Here is a 20,320-nt window from a genome sequence, read left to right on the forward strand (position 1 = left end):
GAATTTCCTGGTAACATCTAAGTTCAATTAAGTAGTAAGTTAATGTCCCACCAAGGACAGAAGCAACTTGGGAAGACGACGACAACAAAAGCTTCAGCATGACTGAGCTGAACACAGACCCAGCGAGAGATGAGTTTAGACCTTGTCCATGCAACATATCCCCCAGTCAAGTCACTCCAACATCCCAGACCTTCCCACACATGCCCTGATCCTACAGGAATGCCAGCATGGTGGGGTCAAGGGTGCTCAGGCAGCAGATGGGACATCAAAACCAACTCCCTGCATGGAGATGTCAGGCTGGGATAGGACACGTTTTTAGTCTGCAGTAGACATCAGTTCAGCACGATCTCATTCTCTACATCCAGGTACCATCACACACCAGTGAGAACTGGGATTCCCAGGGACCATCACACACTCAAAACTGGGATTCCCAGGGACCATCAGACACCAATGAGAACTGGGATTCTCAGGGACTATCACACACCACTGAGAACTGGGATTCCCAGGGACCATCACACACTCAAAACTGGGATTCCCAGGGACCATCACACACCACTGAGAACTGGGATTCCCAGGGACCACCACACACCAATGACAACTGGGATTCCCAAGGACCATCACACACTCAAAACTGGGATTCCCAGGGACCATCACACACTAAGAACTGGGATTCTCTGTCTCGGTTGGCTTCCTTCAGGCTGCTTAGGCTTTAATTAACTGACTTCTCTACGGTATTCATGAATGTTGGCAAGCTCTAAAGCATCTTCTGATTAACTGCGTTTAAGCAACTAATTCTAAATCAGCCTATTCCTCCTGAAACTTGATGCAATGTGACTGAATAAAGAGATGCCACTACCTTAGAAGACAGCAGTTGTCTGAAGAGTGTTTTAGGAAAGTACAACCCTTCTGCACATAAAGACAATATTTAGGGTTTCTAGAATCTTTGAAGGCCTCCAGGACTTTAGAGGAGGGACCAGTCCCGGGACAAACAGGTCACCTGCTGCAATTACAAGCCATGGTGGAGTCCCTGAACTTATCTCAATCAGACACTCTTGATTTCCTGTTTGCGGCATTGACAAATAAAAAGCTCCACATTACAGGTAATTATACTTCACAGAGGACAACAATTAAGAAATAGCCAATTACGTTTTACAAGCGCAGGATAATCAAAAGCTTCCTCAAATATCTAGAGTTGCAATAAGCCCTCAGAACTGGCAACTCCCAACAAATTGCAGGTAATTTAGAGCAATTTACACAGATGACATATTTCCCTATCTGTGCTCAAAACTTTCAAAGTCGCTTCTGAAAAATACTGCAGGAGTTCCCGGAATGTATCACTGATGATTTCCAAAAACAGGTCATATCCATTTCCACGTCAAAGGTGAGATGCAGGACTTCAGTCACCACAGTGCAAAGAGAATTCCCTACCAGGAGAACACATTTTAGCTCAAGTATTTAAAAAATGGGAGGATGTCTGCATGCAAAGTCTAAACAAAACCAATACTGATTCCTTGTATTTCTGTTATTTGAAAAATATGCTTGATTTTAATAGTTTATAATTTGATTTCAACATTACAGTCTTTAAAGGAACAGTCATCTGAGTCCCCTGCTTTATTTAAAAATCATTAAATGATTGAGAAGAAAGGAAATGTGCCTTTTTCATTTTTAAAGCTTAATCTTTTAGACCAGGAGGTTTAAAAGCACCCTGAGAGCAGCAGAAGAGAGACAGACAAGGATGCAATCCAGTGGAGGTGGCTGATAAGAGAACAGCAATTCCATTTTTTGAGGGGTGGGAGGAAATGCTTTTCCTTGCTTATATACCTTGTGTTGCCGGAACTGGAGTTTTACCTCAGAGTTCTTGTACTGTGTTTTACAGTTCTGTACAGTGATGGCTCCCTGTCTCCTGGCCACCAGTCCAGCTCTTAGTGACATGACTACAACCACACGAGCATATGAATTTCTGCAGGGCTTGCTGCTGCACAAAAGTTGAAGTCCCTCAGGATCTGCTTGGCAGGTAATTAAGAACTAAATTCACAGCGGTATTGGTTGGAAAGGACCTTTGGAGGAGCAGATTAGTCCAACCTCCAGCCTGAAGTGGGACTCCTGTCAACACCAGGCAAGGTGGCCACAGCTGATGTTCTTACCGAGAGTATTTCAAGAAATTTTGTAAAAGAGGTAAAATGGCCAGATACTGAAACAGCCTTTTCTGATCTTGCATCACAGGGACCATGGGAAGAGCAAGGAGGAAGGATTAACACAAGGGAAGCCAACAGCATACTTGAGAGAGCCTGGGACAGGCAGCAGCACAGCACAAACACAAACCATGGCTGGGGAGGGGGCTTGGTGCAGAAGGGTCCCCTGCAGGAACGGGAGAGCTCATGAACACCTTCTTAAGGCACAAAGGGGTTGACTGTTTAATAAAAAGTTTAGATCCGCACCATTATCAGGTGACCCTAAAAAGAATGAAAAAATTATTTTCAAGCTGTATCTGCATCATAACTGTTTTGGTAACAGTATGGTTAGAAAGAGGCCTCTCAGCCAGACTCCAGGACCTGCTTCCTCGTCCTCTGTGCCAAAGCAGAGTTAACCCAAAGCTGTACATCCTGTTCACACTCAGCTACCGCTCAGGATTGAATATCCTCCTGTTTGACAAACCTGCCTGTTTATTAAGTCACTAACTACACTAGTTAGATAATTTCAGATGCTTGCCTTTACAACCCTGATTTTGCCTACTTGGCATATCAATGTGTGTTCATTCAATTTAAAAAGAAAAACTTTTTAAAATTCAAATTTTAAAGGAACCACACTGTTCTTCCCTGCTAATTGCCTTCTGTGGTTTGGCAACACCTTTGTGGACAATAGGTGTTCCTGCCACTACTGTCCCATCTGGAGGGAGAGGTTTGGCTCTAGTCCCACGCTCTTTCTTCAGCTCAGGCTTCCAGGATGATTTCCAAAGCTGGGAAGTGAGAGGATGATGCCATTCCACACCACCGGAGGCAACACACTACACCCAAGTCCACAGCTCAGGATGGGCCACCTGGGAGGGTTTCTGACACTGCTAGTGCCAAGCCACAGGTGGCAATTACCAAAGAAAAAGGGTTGCTTGTAGCTTTGCTGCTGGCAGTGTGGTTGATGGCTCTGGACAGAGGAACTTCAGGAGGTGAGAAAGACAGTAATCCATGCGGAGCTGACTCAGGGCGTCACCACCAGGAACCAAAACCCAGATGACCTTGCTGAGTCCAAGCAACTGCTGCCTCTCAAGTGTATCCTAGCACTGGGAAGGCAAATCAGTTGAGCTGTAGGATGCACCTACCCTTCTGAGTCTGCTGTGGGCAGGCACTGGAGGACTGCAGGGTCAGCGTTTTCACTATAAAACCAGTGGAGTATCGGGTCATCAAGTAAACAATAAATAACACAGAGGAATAAGGACACCACGCACCAGACCAGTGTGATCAAGTGAATGTCATTTATTGCACACTGCACACAGTTTATATGGGGTTAAAGCTACATTCTATTGGCTACATTGAACCTCAAATCATCTAACTGCGAATCCTAATTGGTTATAGGCCGTATCTCACAAGTCCAGTGTTTTGGTGAACTCATCCTGTTTTCAGGAACATCTCCAGTATCCTGTGGGAAACCTGTAGAGCTCACATGAGAAACTTCTGAGGAGTTGCTAAGAACTCCTAGGGAGTGATTTCTCCTTTACCAGACAACAGCAGGTGTGGCCTTGCTGCTTCTCAGCTGATACCTGCCTTCAGTCTCACAGGGTCTATATAGATCTGAATTGCTCACCTTTGATTTTTCTGTACCAACAACGTCACTCGCTACAGCTCCAACGGGCCACCTCTCCCAGGCAGGGAGTGCCCAAGTCTAGGATATTTGGAAAGCAGAGTCATGTCTCAAGGAGAGATGTGCATGAGTCTCAAGGAGAAAGACCATCGTGGGGCCAGCTGACTTGTCTGCCAAGGCTGCTGCAGGAGCAGAAGAACCTCCCTGAGCTAAAGCTGGAGCTGCTGGCAGCAGGGCTCAGCAGGAGAGGGGAGAGAACAAGCACTGGAGTCTGAGCCTTCCTCCAATTTCCTCATCTCTTCCAGCAAGCAGCATGATGGAGCAGTGGAGCTTGACTGGTGAAGTGTCCCAGGGATCGCTGGAGTGTCCCAGGGACTGAAGGTGCCCTGCTAATACCTGGAGCAGAGACACAACTCAAGCTGCTGGTCTCAGACCCTTCTCCTGCTCTCCCCCCTCTGCTGTGGTGGAGCAGGTGCCCGTGCCGTGCCTCCTGCTGAAGGAAAACGCACTCTGAACCTGGTGAAACTGCAAGGCGTTGGTTGCTGCGGTGCCAGCTGCCCTCCCGGCCACGCGGGCACAGGCCCTGCCCTGCGTGGATGTTATCAGGGCAGGTGAGCCGGGCAGAGTGCTGGCTCAGCACAGAAACAACAACAACAGCCCCCGACAGCTTCCAGCCAGCTCAGCGCAGCACACTTCCGACTTCTTGGCACGCCTGGAGAGAGAAGCATGTGACAAATGCCCCTCTCTCCAAAATAAAAATACTCCGTTTTGCCCAGCTGGGCAGGAGCACCAGCACCTGCAATGACAGGACTACAGGAAGAGCACTACGACTTCCAGCACCCCTGAAAACAGACAAGGCCAGCCTGCTGCATCTGAGAGATACCATCCACAGAAACTTCCCTCCCTTCTTCCCTAGATCCCTACAATCCATACAGCAGGCACTGCTGGAAGGATGTACCAAGAGGAAAGCAGATGTAGCCCTCACTTTGGCTGTGGATGCACAGAGCTGCTCCCCTAAAGAAAACAATAAATACACAGAGGAAAAGGACACCACGCACCAGACCAGTGTGATCAGCAAATGCCATTTATTGCACACGGTTTATATATGGTTAAAGCTTCGTTCAATTGGCTGAATTGAACCTCACATCATCTAACTGCAAATCCTAATTGGTTATAGTCCATATCTCACAAGTCCAGAGTTTTGGTGAACTCATCCTGACTGTTTTCAGGTACACCTATGGAGTGTTTGTGAGAAGCTTGAAGAGTTCTCATGAGAAACTTCTGGGGAGTTGCTAAGGACTCCTAGGGAGCGATTTCTCCCTTACCAGACAACAGCAGCTGTGGCCTTGCTGCTTCTCAGCTGGTATCTGCCTTCAAAGGGTCTATATAGATTTGAATTGCTCACCTTTGATTTTCTGTACCAACACTCCCCCATCACCTCTCCACCAGTCCCATCAGCCTGTCTGTGTCATCCAGCCTTTGCCATCACCTAAGCCTACTGAGGACAAATCTGCATCAAACAGTTACCACAAGGGTGTGAGCCCCGTCTGGCCCATCCTAGTGCCAGCCACTGCTCCAACTGATTTCACCTCATCAGTGAAAGCTCTGGAGACAGGAAGGCCAGTGGAGACAAAGGTGTGCTGGGTTTACCTTTGAAGGGATTTAGATCTGGAGCACTCAACACCGACAAACTGCTGAGACAGGCATTTACTCAGGTGTATAAACATCACTGGCGGCCCGGCCTTGCAAGAATTCTCCTCCAAAGCTTAAGAATAAATTCAACATGTTTTTAAATAATTATGGATGAATCACCTGAAAAAACTTCCTACATTTTATCTTCAGTTGCTGACACTGATCGTGCAGCTGTTTTGTTTATAAGGTAATTACACGTTCCCACCTACTTGCTCTCTCAGTGTGCAGCTGAGTACCTCGGGTAGCAGAAAACATAAAGGCTGGCATTTCCTTCTGGCCTCTGGAAGTGACAGGACAGTTAGCACAAAACTTAATTTATTTGAGGTGGAAGGGGGAAAAGAGAGGCCGCAAGTTAATTTCCCTTAGAAGCCCTGTGGTCCCCACCCAGAAACCTGTACACAAAGGAATACTGCCTTTAAACTGGTAGGTTAGGTCTGAGACCAGAGTGAAGTTTGTCAACCCTGACAAGTTCCAGCTTGTTTAACAGTCGACCGGAGGGTTGAAAAGTCTAATAAAACCAAAGGGCCTTCCATAACAAAGCTGCTGCCACTTAAGGAGAACATTCACACGCATTCAGCAGGGCCTTTTTCAAACATGCAGAGGTATATGGAGCCTTTAAAGTGAGCAGAGACACATCAAAACCCAGGAGCTAGAAACCGAAGCTGGAAAAAACTGAAGCAGCAGTAAGAAACACAGTGGGAACAGTGAGTAACTAACCACGGGAAGAGATAACAAAAATGCTGCATGACCTCCCTCCCATCACTTGGATGCCTTTCTAAAATAGACACTTCAGCCTGACCACAAGTTATTGTGCAAGGATCACTGGGTGAAGCTGCGTGACCTGTTATCTCCAGGATTACCAAAGGAAAGTTTTTCCCGTGCCCATTTGGAAAGTTTCCTCTCTTCAGGAGGGAGGTTTACGGATCAGTTTTAGCAGGCAACGCCAGCCCTGCCTAGGAAGGCCCAAAGGCTCTGCTTGGAGACAGGAGGATGCTCTGCCTTATCAAATCTTCCAGCTGGGCTGTTTTCCCAGCACTCCAATCCCTCTGGGTCACAAACTGCACTGGATGTATCCGAAGGGGAAAACCGCCACGCTGTTTTACAACGTGACAAATCCTACGCTGCAGTGACACATCCACTGCTGCCCGTTTCCATCTTGTTTTGCCAGCACTGGCCTGTCTTGAAGAAAAGAGGCTCAAGAAGCCTTTTCAAAGCAGCTTTTCCCAAGAGAGGAAAGCCAAGTTCCCCTAAATGTGCAGATGTTCACAGACACATTAAATATCAATATTGCCACAACAAAGAAGGCGCCTTGTGCTGTTCCTTTTCTTGGTAGAGCCACGGACCAAGCAACAAAGGACTTGTGGTGATGGTCTCCATTCAGCACTGGATGAGCAGAAGACACATGCTGCACACACCTGAGGCTGCCAGCCTACCCAACAGCCTCCTTCCCTGCCTCTGCTCAAGAAGGAACATTTTTCATTTCCTAAGAAATAAATGTTATGACAGTCACATGGACTGAATTAAAAGTACAAAGACCAGACTTCTCAGCCAAAGACCTCAAATTTTATTAAACAAATAAAAAATACATGCCCTTAGAAATCCAATCTGGGCAGGGCCATAAGGACAGCAAAAAGGTTCCAAGGTCATGTTTTACAATCTTTTGAAGCAGGAATGACTCTGATGTCCGAAGAAGGCATTTCGTGCTGCCATCTGTACAGAGCTTCCTTTTCTCCAGCACTCTGCAAATGTTACAGTGCAAGGACTTGCTGTCTGTGCCCGGGCACTCTTATTTATACACAATAAAGGCCTTGTGCAGGAGATCAAGGCTGTATTTCATTGATTTGACACGATGGCTAACCTGTGAACTTTGCCCCTGCTAATAGAATAATTTCTATTTGTTGATTCCTCTTTTGGGATCCTCAAGGGTTTCATCCCAGCTCTCATTTGCATGTCTGGTGCCAAATGGTTTTACAGCTCTTACCTCCATGAACAGGGTCAGGACAAAGGTAACCAAACACAGTAGCTACAGCTGGATACACAGGGCCCACACCTCACTCCAGAGATCCCACCTGTAATTTCCAGAAGCTCTCCACCAACTTGGCTCCAATTCATACTTAGCTTATGAAAGCTTGGAGAGGTCACAGACTCACCAAATGGTCTGGGGTTGGAAAGGACCATAAAGCTCATCTTGTTTCACCCCCTGCCATGGGCAGGGACACCTTCCAGTAGACCAGGCTGCTCCAAACCCAAGGCAATCCCACCTTCCCAAGCCTACTGCTCTGCTCCTTCCAGCACAAGCATTTCTCTGAACACATAGAATGGATTGGGTTGGAAAAGACCTCCGAGATCATCAAATTCAACCCTTGGTCCAACTCCAGTCCCTTTACCAGATCATGGCACTCAGGTTAAAAACCTCCAGGGTTGGGGAATCCACCCCCTCTCTGGGCAGCCCATTCCAATGCCTGAGCACTCTCTCTGCAAAGAAGTTTTTTCCGCTCTCCAACTTGAATTTCCCCTGGCAGAGCTTGAGCCCATAGTGCCCCCTTGTCCTATTGCTGAGTGCCTGGGAGAAGAGACCAACCCCCACCTGGCCACAACTTCCCTTCAGGCAGTTCCAGACAGTGCTGAGGTCACCTCTGAGCCTCCTCTTCTCCAGGCTAAACACCCCCAGCTCCCTCAGCCTCTCCCCACAGCACTTGTGCTCCAGTCCCTTCTCCAGCCTCGTTGCTCTTCTCTGGCCCCGCTCCAGCCCCTCAATCTCTTTCCTCAACTGAGGGGCCCAGAACTGAACACAACACTCGAGGTGTGGCCTCCCCAAGGCAGAGTCCAGGGGAAGGGTCACTGCCCTGGGCCTGCTGGCCATGCTATTCTTGATACAGGAATGGATGGATGTGGATATAAAGGCCAGAAAACTAAACTTCCAGAACAAAAGAAAAACTAAGATGGAGAGCAAGAGAGGACTGACTCTCTGGTCTACAACAGGACAAGGAATACATGAGAGCTGGAGGGCTCACAGATAAAACCCTGCAAGTTCTGGTCATTAGCTCTGGAGATCCAAGCACTAACATGAGGCCCTGCTGCTAACCAGTAAGTCTCACTGGGGTATTTCAAAGAGTTTTTTTCCTCTAGCTATGGATTTCCCTCCCTCCACTCCTTTTCATCAGGGCAGATGAAAGCTCTTCATCTATTAGCTATTTAGATCAGATGAAGACCTTCAAAAAGCTGATACTTTAAGGACAGGTTGTATCTTGGGAGCCAAGGGACCAAAAAATTCCAGGTCTTACCACAAAAGTGTACTCTGGAGTCTTCAAAGGTAAAATCCAATTTCCACATGGGTTTTATAGAATTCAGATAATCTGACTTAAAACTGCAACGGTTCTACTTAAATTCATCACTGCCTTACAACAGTGAGGGATCCACACCAGGGCTACGAGTAACGGTGGTTCTGCTTTTACACGCAAGCATGACCTGCTACAATTTAATTTCTGAGCGTGACTTCAGGCAAAGCAGCTCACTCTGGCACACAGGAGGGGAAAGGGAAGAGTGTCCAGAAGAGTTAGACCTTTCCTGAAGTTCCCTGAGCTGGGCATTCAGGGCCACACCAGTGAAGGAAGGGGCAGCTTTGCTCCCCACAAGCAGAACAGAGCAATGAGGCTGGAGAAGGGACTGGAGCACAAATGCTGAGGGGAGAGGCTGAGGGAGCTGGGGGTGTTTAGCCTGGAAAAGGGGAGGCTCAGAGGTGACCTCAGCACTGTCTGGAACTTCCTGAAGGGAAGTTCTGGCCAGGTGGGAGTTGGTCTCTTCTCCCAGGCACTCAGCAATAGGACAAGGGGGCACGATGGGCTCAAGCTCTGCCAGGGGAAATTGGAGATTGGAAAAAACTTCTTTGCAGAGAGAGTGCTCAGGGATTGGAATGGGCTGCCCAGAGAGGGGGTGGATTCCCCATGCCTGGAGGTTTTTAAGGTGAGACTGGATGTGGCACTCAGTGCAATGATCTAGCAATTAAAGTGGGGTTGGATTCAGGGTTGGACTTGATGACCTCAGAGGTTTCTTCCAACCCAACTGATTCTGTGATTCTATGAACAGGCACAGGCAGCCCCCAGAGCCACTCACACCTGAGCCATTGCGTGCACTGTAAAGTGGGATAAAATGAGCCTGTTACCAAACAAATCACCTCAAACCCAGTTCACTGCTGCAGGAATCTCCATTTCCAAGAGTCTCACCTTTGCAGAGTTTGAAGCTGCACTTCCAAGTGAAGCAGGCATTAATTAGCTAATTTCTGGCATTAGGATGGGTGGTGTCAAACATATTTTGTATTTGATAAGCTCCAAAGAGTAGCTCTCCTCTGGTATTGTTCCACTTCCAGATCATGCCCACTAACCCTGCAGCAGAGCTCTGACATCCCATGGCCATGGGAGAGGCGGGTAAGGTGGCACCAGAGACTCCCAGGATGGCACAACAGGAGCTGCTCCATCCACACTGCCCAGCAAGGCCAGGCTGAGCAAACCCCTGCTCTCAACCAAGTGTCAAATCTTTTCAGAGAGATGCTCAGAATTATATTCACCAGCAATTTGACTTTTTAATCATTTCAATTACTGTGACTAAAACCCTTCAATCGGAACAAAACCGGGGAAAAATAACCCCTCTCCTTCTGAAGCAGCCTGCCTGGCTTAACAGACCATACCAAATCGTGAAGGTTTTTGCTTTTGTGGTCTTCACATATTTCATTTAATGCAGATAATTAACCTCAGTTTCTAATTTCAAATCCTCCACATAAGGAAGCGAAGTGACTGAATACATTCACTGACAGATGGAAAATTAAAATATTACTACAGCTTCTGCATGGCTCAAAAGACAGGGCCTTGCAAAAGATCTTTCTTCTTTTATTTGACTGATTAACTGTAATTTGCTTAATGGATTTAAGGATGAGCCTAATAATCCAATGATATATCCAGAAACTGATTTAGGATATCAGCACCTCTGTTCTGATTTTTTTTAAAACATAGCAATTTCTGCACTATACACCATCACTTCTGAAACCAGGTTTTTACACTAATTGTAATAAAATCAGGCCCATGATTTATTTTAAATGGGTGGTGACTGCATGACTGGCTTTGCACTGTGCAGCCACAGTGCTGTAACTTCTTGGAGCACCTTTTGAAGTCCCAAATCTAGGGATGATCCACGACCACAACGTGCTCTGGCAGCCACTGACCCAGCCCAGCAAGCACCAAGGACTTCTTGCATGGCTTGGGAAGGTGGGGAAGTCAACAGCTCTACCCTGCCAAGGGGCCAGCGTGTGTTTCCCTGGCACCCCCACACCCCTCTCAGCTCCTTTTCCACCACCAAAGTCTGGCGTAACAGGATTTCACAGTCTGTCTCAATAGTTAATAAATCCAGGATCTAACAGACTATTAAAGGAAAACATCCAAGAGGCAGTCAGTTTTAAAACATCCAATGGCAACTAATTATTCAAGGGATTAGTCTATTATAGTAACAACAAAGAAACTCTTAATACATAAAGTTGAACGGCAGATCAGACCCAAGGTGTGCCCACCCCTGGGTGCACCTTTCAGTGGCCTGGGATGGGTTCAGCTCCCACTCTGCCTTTTAGCACCCAGTTCTTTCTGAAACCGGGCAGAACCCAAACCAGTCTGACTCAAAATACAGTATTCCATGCTCTGTGCCACCATTGTAAGTGCACAACAAAACAGGACCATCGCCAGCACTGCACCAGTCAGACTGTGGCTCTGTCCAACCCACCAAGCCCTCCAAGACAAAGATTCCCTCCCAAGACTTTTTTCCACCAAGTCCAACCTGAATTCCCCCAGCACAAAAAGGAGGGAGACATAACTCCCCTTCCATGCTTTTAAAAGGAAATATTCTCTAACCCACTTTAAAACCACAACAAAACAAGGTTTTGTTTGCTGGAGGAGGGGAGAAAACACTTTTCATGTATCAAATGAGAGTGCTAAAAGCTTAACTATCTGTCTTTAATAAGAAGCCAAAGTACTGATCCATAACCAGGCAACAAACACACCACTTCTTCATCTTGATTTGTGTGGAGGCAAAGCTATGGGCACAAAAGGTATTCTTCTTTAAATAAAATCCATTTTAAAACTTGGCAACCGCCAGTATAAATACTTTACACTGCTAATGTAATGTAAGCATTTCCACACAGAAGTTTCATCAGCTTAACAATATATTTAAAAAAGCTGGCTTAACTTCTGTGCAAACCCACCATCAGTCTCTGTCCTGTATATCTTACAGTGCTCCAGCCACTAAATTACCACTCAGGGCTATTAGCATCAGACCCTGCTCCCTGCTGGCCTCACTAATTTCTCTCAAGAACAATGCAGAACCCAAACTATTCTTCTGCAACTTATTTTCTTTAAAATTGGAAATAGCCACTGCCCTACATGGATTCCAAATAGGGTTGTACTGATTGCAAAGGATACTCTGGGCCCAGCAATCTTAATTCAAGATAAGCATCCAAAACTTTTCTTCCTGCCTTTACATATGGGTCTAACAGAATCACAGACTATTCTGAGTTGGAAGGGAACCACAAGGATAACACATTCCACAGCTGCTTTTTTACTGCAAAGTAGCCCTTGTGAAGCTCCAACTCCAAGATGCATGTGCTGCCTCTCCAGTTAAAAGAAGCATCAGTGAGAGGGTAAGACATCTTTAATCTTTCTCAACGTGCCTGCTCCTGCATCAGCATTACTGAGTTTGCATCCTCACTTTTCCAACCTGTCGGTACAATTAACACCAATTCCTTCACCACACAGTCTTGAGTCAGAGTGTGCAATTTAATATTTAATTATGAACGAAGCAGCCAACCTCAAAATTAGGGCTGCCAGCTAAACTTCAGCCAGCTCCTTCCTGATGCTGCCTGACTCCTGACCGCTGGACCGTTCGTGCTGCCTCAGCCATGGGGAGATCACAGAATCATAGAATCAACTGGGTCGGAAAAGACCTCTGAGATCATCCAGTCCAACCCTTGGTCCAACTCCAGTCCCTTTACCAGATCATGGCACTCAGTGCCACGGCCAAGCTCAGGTTAAAAACCTCCAGGGATGGGGAATCCACCCCCTCTCTGGGCAGCCCATTCCAATGCCTGAGCACTCTCTCTGAAAAGAAGTTTTTTCTGATCTCCAACTTCAATTTCCCCTGGCAGAGCTTGAGCCCATCGTGCCCCCTTGTCCTATTGCTGAGTGCCTGGGAGAAGAGACCAACCCCCACCTGGACAGAATTTCCCTTCAGGCAGTTCCAGACAGTGCTGAGGTCACCTCTGAGTCTCCTCTTCTCCAGGCTAAACACCCCCAGCTCCCTCAGATGCTGCGCTGTCCCTGAGCCAGCCCACACTGCTCCTCTCAGTGTCAGTTCGTCATTGCACCCTCCCAGACCACAGGCTGGCACATCCCTCTAAAGCTCTGTCAGCTCTTCCCCACTTGCCTCCTCTGCATTCCCTGCGATGCTGAAGTGCTGGTGGTGCGTTTGGGCAGAGCTGCCCTCCCACGTGTCTGGAGGGGCTGCCACTGTGTGGGCACAGGCACAGGGACTCTCCTGGTCATTTCTACCAGTCTGGTGGAGAACCACATCACCCACCCTTTGCATTTGAACCACCAACACTTGTGAAACACCATGAGGTTAGTCAGATCAGCACTGTGGAAATTAAAGCTCGGAGCCAACTTTCTTTGAAAAAAACAACCCCCCTGTGTGTATCAAAGATCCCGTTGAGAAATTTCTCCACCCGTGCCCAGCAGCTCCAGCACAACACTCCTCAAAACCCAACAGCTGGAGACCTTACCCACCACCACTTGTCCTCTCATCACCATCATCCAGGTTTCCTCATCAACACACTGGGTGCTTCATGAAATGAGTCAAACCCCAAAACTACTGGCAGAACTAACCCAAATCTCCCAGTTTTCTTTGTTTTCAGGAGAGATGAAGGCAGAGCTGCTGGCAGGTAACACCACATGCTCTTCTCATATCCCACCATGGGAAGAAAGCAAAGGCAATGGCTGTGCTTTGGGAGTGGGAGAGGAGCCCCTAAAGAGAATCAGACTCACAGCCTATTCTGAGTTGGAAGGGACCCACAAGGATCATCCAGTCCAACTCAAGTCAATGGCCCACACAGGGGACAGAACCCACAACCTTGGCAATATTATGACCAGGTTTTAACCAACTGAGCTAAGAAACTGAGCCCAACAAAAGACACAACTAAAACACAAACCCTCAACTTTTTAAGCCGCGTGTGCTTTCCTGGAGCACTCAGACCTGGGGCTGCAGGGCAGTTCCCAGGCCAGGTTTAATTTCTGCTCTGCAGACCCGAGGAACACTGTCCCGGCGTGTCGGAAGAAGGTTAATGAACGATTTAGCCGCCCTCACAACCACGTTAGTGTCACTTTCGGAAGCTGCGAGTTAATGCCCGAGATCTTCGGGGGTTGCCCTCTTTGAAGTTCACTGATCCATAACCAATGTCCAATTAATTTGCAGGAGCTGAACTATAATGACTATTGGCCTTTTCCGACGCACACAAAAACCCAGTGGGTAACGGCGATGCTTTTGGCTTCAGGATATTCTCAAATATGCCTGCACGTTTGCACACCTTCAAAATATCCATCACTAATAACGGGTTGTCTTCTGCCCTCTGAGGAATTTTTTGCATTTGCTCTCCCGAGAGCAGAGCTACTGCATCAAGATTTATGAACTTTCTGCTGCAAAAAAAACCTGGAGCTGATTCAAGATGCTCATTTGCTAACAGAGAAATACTTCTGCTGCATTTGCTTAGACTCCTCTTTATTTAGGGTTTCCATGGAAGCCAAGGAATAGAAGTTCAATCTCGGGAAGATTAAACAGGCCCTGAGATATAATGTAAAACAGCTTATTTCAACATTCCCCAAAGAACAGAAACAAGAAATTCTTCCACACATACGCCAAAAAAAAGGAGGTTTGTGGAAAATTTCAAAATAAATTGGGACCCAGCTTTTCAAGTGCTGCACACAACCATCACTTCCTGCTGTAAGCAGCTCCACCAGCTTCCACCAGCACAGTTCCTCAGGTGAGAAAGCACATGAACAAGAAGTCTGCAGGATAAAGAAGCTACAGCTTAAAAACCAGCTTATTCAAGGCAGCTATTGCTGTACAGCATCCGGGAAGAAGGTTAATTCAACCCCAAGGTCTCGCACAAAGAGGAACAATCACCTCATAAATTAGTGTCTCAGCAGCTTTTCGAATAAAAAACGCAGAGATTACTCAGTTCAGCAGCATCTTCCATGGTGAGGCTCTGGACACTACTGGAGCTGACAGACCAGCATTTAAAAAGCAAAATAAATCCCTCATCTTCAGCTACTCCAACCTGAGAAGTAACTCCTGCTCTGGTGAGAATGGTAAGCATTTCCATGCCTCCCTACCCCACAGGTCAGCAGTGTCAGTAGCCACAATGACAGGCTGTTGGACACTACAAATTAATAGCTACATATTTTCTCTGATTTCCATCCCCCAGGTAAAGATTTGCTTCAGATTTATTTTATTTCATGTTGTTCTGATTTGGCATGAAAATGCCCAGGACCAATGAACTCTACTCCAAAATGCATCTATTTCACAGCACATTTCTTAAGGCATTTTACAATCTGGCAGAGATATATTCAGATAATGGGTAAAGTGCACTTTTCCCTGAAGCTGGAGCTAAAATCCTGTCACATGCAGGATTTGCTACCTGGTGTAATAAGGAAACTAAACACAGCTGACTCTCAAGTAAGTTATTTTCAATCTTAACACCATTATTGCTTAAATAAAAAGATACTTAAGTCGAAGTCTGTTCTAATCCTTCATTTATGGTGAGCACCCAATCACTCAGTGAAAATGCACTTCACAACACATTCAAGTTTTTATTAACTCCATGGGAAAGTCCCAAGACACTGGGATATTTTTTTCTGACTCCTGATTAAAACAGCGGGAGTCTGCATGAATTCCTGGGGGGGGGGGGTTTTCCCCCCCAAAGAGCTTCAGATGCAACATCCCCTCCTCAAACTCTGTAAGAACACAAGAACCAAAGGGAGAACATTTCAGGAGCTGAAAGGCGCCGAGACCTTGCGCAGGGTGGGATGTGCTTCCAGCTGCCAGCCTAGAGGGACGGCTGAGGAGATTAAACACAGAAATGCTTTTCATAAGGCAGGAGGCTTTGAAGAGGACAGTTCAGCTACTTCATTTCGTAATCTTCACAAAGCGTCAGATTTTAGCCTAAGCAGGTCTTAAAACAAGGAGATTTTATTTTAAAAAGAGGGGAAAAAAAAGTAGGAATGTGTTCTGGCCGGGTTCTGTTGATTCAGCAAGGGTTAGACACACACACGCTTATTGATCCCAGAGAGCTCCCTGCTAAGTTAATTGTCTGGAATTTTAACTGAGCTCTCAGCAAGTTTCAAAATCCATGTTGGCTGGAAGTGGGTGGGGGACCCAGAAAAAAAACAGGCTGCAAAACTGCAAAGCCCTCGAGTTAAAAAACCCCAGCAATTACTTTCATGAAGGGAAAAGCTGCAGCAGGGAATGGTTTTAACTGGATTTGGGGATTCTGAGTCTGACACCGCTATAATTCAGGGATAGGAATCTCATTTGCAAAGCAGTACCATTACCAGGGAGCAGTGTGAATGCTGCTTCACTCCTGTCCACATTACCAAGGGGAGGGAATCTCCTGCAAGCTCATGACAACAATTTCGACACAGAGAATTGTTACCACCGGCTGTACCTGCCCACACTACAGCACTGACCTGCTGGTGCAGCCTAAGGTCAGCCTGACTCTGCAGGTTGCTCAGCTGCCTGTGTGTGCATGAGGGCTGCCCACGGCTCTGCACTGCCCACCAAGCCATACCTGCCTCCAGCCCACATCCAACAGCAGTTTCTCCAGGTGAGAAAAGAGCTGCAGGGATAATTTGGCGCAACCAGATGGGACCAGACTCCGAACACCTTTAAAACAACCTGCGACTACTTTCAAACAAAGCTGTGCATTCCACGAAGCCACCTGGCAATGCCACCCCGTACCAGTGAGGGAGCTCCCCACCACCTGTGGTCCTCCAGAGCTTCCCAGCACCCCCGTGGTGGCTCCCCAGTCCATTCCCTGGCTGCTGCCCCGGCGCTCACCCACCTGAACTCCCTGCCCTCGCTGTAGCGCCGAGCCGAGGTCGCGCGTTGCGTGGCCGTCTCCAGGAGCAGCTTCTGCGTGAGCCTGCTGGAAGGGGCCGAGTCCCTGCTGGCCTCAGGCTCGACCTCTTGGTCACACTTCCACTCCTCATCCTCGTTCAGAGTCGGCAGATAACCAGGTAGCCCTTTACCTGTCCCAGACCCTGAGCTCGGATCGCTATAAACTTTTGGACTTTCCCCACCTGTCCTTGTGTACTCCAAATAAATATCCGACTTAAGGAACAAAGGGTAGGTATTGTCTTCTATCATGCACTGAATCTCTGTTTGGGCCTGGTCAAACATGTCGGGGTCAATCTGCAGTTTCATGACACAGTCTTTGATGAAGCTTTTTGTGGCTGGTTTGATCTGCCGGGAGACAATGCCATTGTTGTCAAGGATGTATTTTTTGTAAATGGCTTTTGCCAGCTTGAGTCTTTTTTCCTCGTTAGACACACACGGCTCCAGCTTCCTGAAGCCGCTGCAGGCAAACCAGAAGTCGAGCAGATCCGCACAGTCCTCCTGTTTCAGGAAAGTCCTGAAGAGGTTGATGCCATCTTGATCATCCAGCAAGGAGTGCAGTGACTCGGCCCACTTCAGGTAGGGTGGGGTTGGTGAAGCACTTCCCTCAGGCTCGTACCCCAAATCCAAATCTGAGCGCCTCGGTGTTGCCGTGGACGTCTCATTTCTAACCACATCACTTTTACCAGAGTAGAAACCGTGGCTAACTGGCCTGGGATCAGTTGACACAAGTTCCCCTTCCTCACCAGGAACTGGTGGTCTTGGAGCATCTTCAGTGAAGCTTCCTCCGAGGTCCAAGGGGAAGCCTTTCCCCTGGATATTCATTTTTCTGGTCCTTGCTTCTGCAGGAACAGTGGGGGATGAGCTCAAATCTCAAATCACCAGTATCTGTAGCTCCAAGGTAAACAGGTTTGTTTGGCTGAAATAGATGAGAAAAAAATAAGCGAGTATCACTGGAAATAAACACTCTAAGACAACAAACCACTAGCTTTGCTCTGCACCATTAATGCACTAACACCTCTTTTTCACTAGATTCAAAGGCAAAACCCTTGATGACTTCCCAGAGTGCAGAACTGGGCTCAAACCAGTCATAGGCTAAAAATAACAATTACAGAAAATCCAAAACTTTACATCCAGAACGCAGCATCAGTAACACAGCTGATGCTCCTCTAAAACAGATCCCAATTTCCCAACACTGGCAATTTTACATGACCCTGAGACGTGGCAGTCCCCACATCCAAGAGACCCATACTCAGGTACCACAGGACACGTGCCATTTTCGGCACTGCCACCAACTCCTCTGCACCAGGTCACACCACGGCAACATGTTTCTATCTGGTACCAACCTAGGAAACTCTCATCCTCCAACAGGAATTCAAGGCTTGTGAAAATTATTATTTTGAAAGAACATCCAGTTAGTGCTAAAAGCAGGAGGCTGCACCTTAATCAAACACAGGTGGCTTTCGTACACTCAAGTGACATACCAGCGCCACATTCCTCGCAAATCTCTGCGTTTCAGAAATACGCCGTCGCCTCGTTTAGCTCTAGGGGAATCCAGATGCATCGCTGACCCTCATATTTTGGGCATCTGGACTGCATTCTTGCTTCAGATGGGCATGTTAGCACAGGAGCTCACTTCTGGCACTGCTTTTTGTAGGCAAGCCATTGAGAAAAGGTTCATTTACGCTAACAAAATTGCACGCTATGAGCCTGGGAAAATTTCAGGTCATCAAAGGCAGATGAGAAAACCACCTCGAGAAGGAAACCTGATCAAGTATGACGTTTTAAAGAAAAGCAAGGAGTCAATATGGAGGATGGGGGGTGTGGGGAAGCAAGGGAAGGGCAATCCCTGGGTTGCTACTTCTGCTGCTCGACAAGGTAACTTCATCGTTTAAAGCCAATAGCAAAAACCTTGTTTTACAGAACAGTCGAAGCCCCAACTACTGCAGAGCACCAACTGCCTGACAAATTACTCCTTGCGCTGGATTAACTCAATTGCATGTGAAAACACACCACGAAACACACATCTTGGCTCGCCCTCCGTATCAAAGCTCACCCCACCTCAAAGAACGTGTCTTTGGGATGCTAAACCATTTCCTCCCATTTTCTCATCGCGGCTGAACCGAGCACCGCCGCCGAAGCCGTGCCAGTCCTCAGAGCCCACCTGTCCATCGGGAAATAGCCCAGCGAGCCCAGGAGCGGGCGCCGACCCCGGCTGGGCCCCCGGCCCGAGCCCTGCAGGACGGACCCTGCCCCGGCACCGCGGGACGGGGCCGGACTCGACACCACGCCGCGGATTCGGGTGGCTTTCACCGCGCCTGTGGAAGGGAGCGCTGGACTCGCCCCCGTCCCTGGCTGCGGTCCCCGGTGAGCCCCGGCCGGGACCGCGGGGGCAGCGGCCCCGCCACCGCGCCGGGCATTGTTGCGGCGCTGGCTGCTCGCCCCGGCCGGGGCAGCCCCGCGGAGCCTCCCGCAGGACGCCCGGCCGAGCCGCTCCCGGAGGGGACCCGCGGCCGCCCCGCGGGAGCCGCCGGGCCGGGCGCGCTCGGGGCCGGCCCCGCCGCTGTCAGGACACCGCGCGGGGCCCCCACCGCCCCCCGGGCAACTTCGCGGCTCCGGCCCGCGCTCCCCCCGCGCCGCCCCCGGCCGCGCTCGCCCTCCCGGCCCGCCCGCCCCCCGCGCCCGGGGCGGCCTAGCCCGGCCCGGCGGCCCCGGAGCGGCCCCGCGCTCCCGCCCGCGGCGGCCTCGGCGCGGCCTCGGCGCAGGGCCTGGGCCGGGGCCGTCTCACTCACCCGCGCGGAGCGGCGGCGGCGGCGGCCCGGGGCGGCGCGGGGCCCGGCCCATGCGGCTCAGCGGCGGCGGCGGCCCGGCGGGGCTGCGACGGCACAAAGCGGGCGGCCCGGGACGCCCATGGCCGCGGCCGCGGGCGGGTGGCGGCGGCGGGGAGCGATCGGGAGCAGCAGCAGCAGCAGCGGCGGCGGCGGCGGCAGCAGCCGAGCCCCGCTCCGCCTGCGCCGCTGCCTCCCAGCCCGGCACGGCGGCTCAGCCGCGCCCCCCGCGCCCCCGCCCGGTACTGCGGGACCGGCGGCCGGAGCGGGGCGGAGCGGGCCCGGCCCGGCTCGGCTCGGCCCGGCCCGGCCCGGCTCGGCTCGGCGGCTCGGACACACGCGGGGCCCGGGGGGCTGCGGCCCCCGCTCCCGCTGCACGGCCGGGGCGGGGGCGGACGAGGGTCCCGGCTCGGGGAGGTCTCGAGCCCCGGGTGCCGCAGCACGTGGCCGAGGGTCCGGACTGGGGCCCCCCAGAGTCCCAGCACATGGCCGAGAGTCCGGGCTGGGGCCTCGGAGAGTCTCAGCACATGGCCCAGGGTCCGGGCTGGAGCCCCCGAGAGTCCCAGCACATGGCCGAGGGTCTGGACTGGAGCCCCCGAGAGTCCCAGCACATGGCCCAGGGTCCGGGCTGGGCCCCCAAGAGTCCCAGCACATGGCCAAGGGTCTGGACTGGAGCCCTCCGAGAGTTTCAGCACATGGCCAAGGGTCTGGGCTGGGCCCCCTGAGAGTCCCAGCACATGACGGAGGGTCCGGGCTGGGCGCTGGGCACCTGCAGAGCTCTGGCTGGGCAGGCACCCCAAGGGCTGAGC

General features: G+C 49.7%; 1 protein-coding gene across 6 annotated transcripts in view; it reads right to left on the reverse strand.

Annotated features, from left to right (window-relative positions):
• Positions 1-20,320, reverse strand: part of AXIN1 (axin 1) — an 84,902-nt gene that overhangs the window by 59,040 nt on the left and 5,542 nt on the right. For 4 of the 6 annotated variants that reach the window (XM_071571040.1, XM_071571038.1, XM_071571037.1 and 1 more), the window contains exons 1-2: positions 19,476-19,713; positions 16,631-17,602 (exon numbers count right to left, since the gene is read on the reverse strand). In XM_071571040.1, the coding sequence (XP_071427141.1) occupies positions 16,631-17,508 (878 nt within the window). In that variant the 5' untranslated portion in view covers positions 17,509-17,602; positions 19,476-19,713. Of the gene's footprint in view, positions 1-16,630; positions 17,603-18,167; positions 18,221-19,475; positions 19,714-20,320 lie in introns of those variants that run through there. The other 2 variants (XM_071571036.1, XM_071571035.1) reach the window with 2 other exon arrangements.

This window comes from Pithys albifrons, chromosome 16, assembly GCF_047495875.1.
Source record: "Pithys albifrons albifrons isolate INPA30051 chromosome 16, PitAlb_v1, whole genome shotgun sequence".
Classification (NCBI taxonomy): Eukaryota; Metazoa; Chordata; class Aves; order Passeriformes; family Thamnophilidae; genus Pithys; species Pithys albifrons.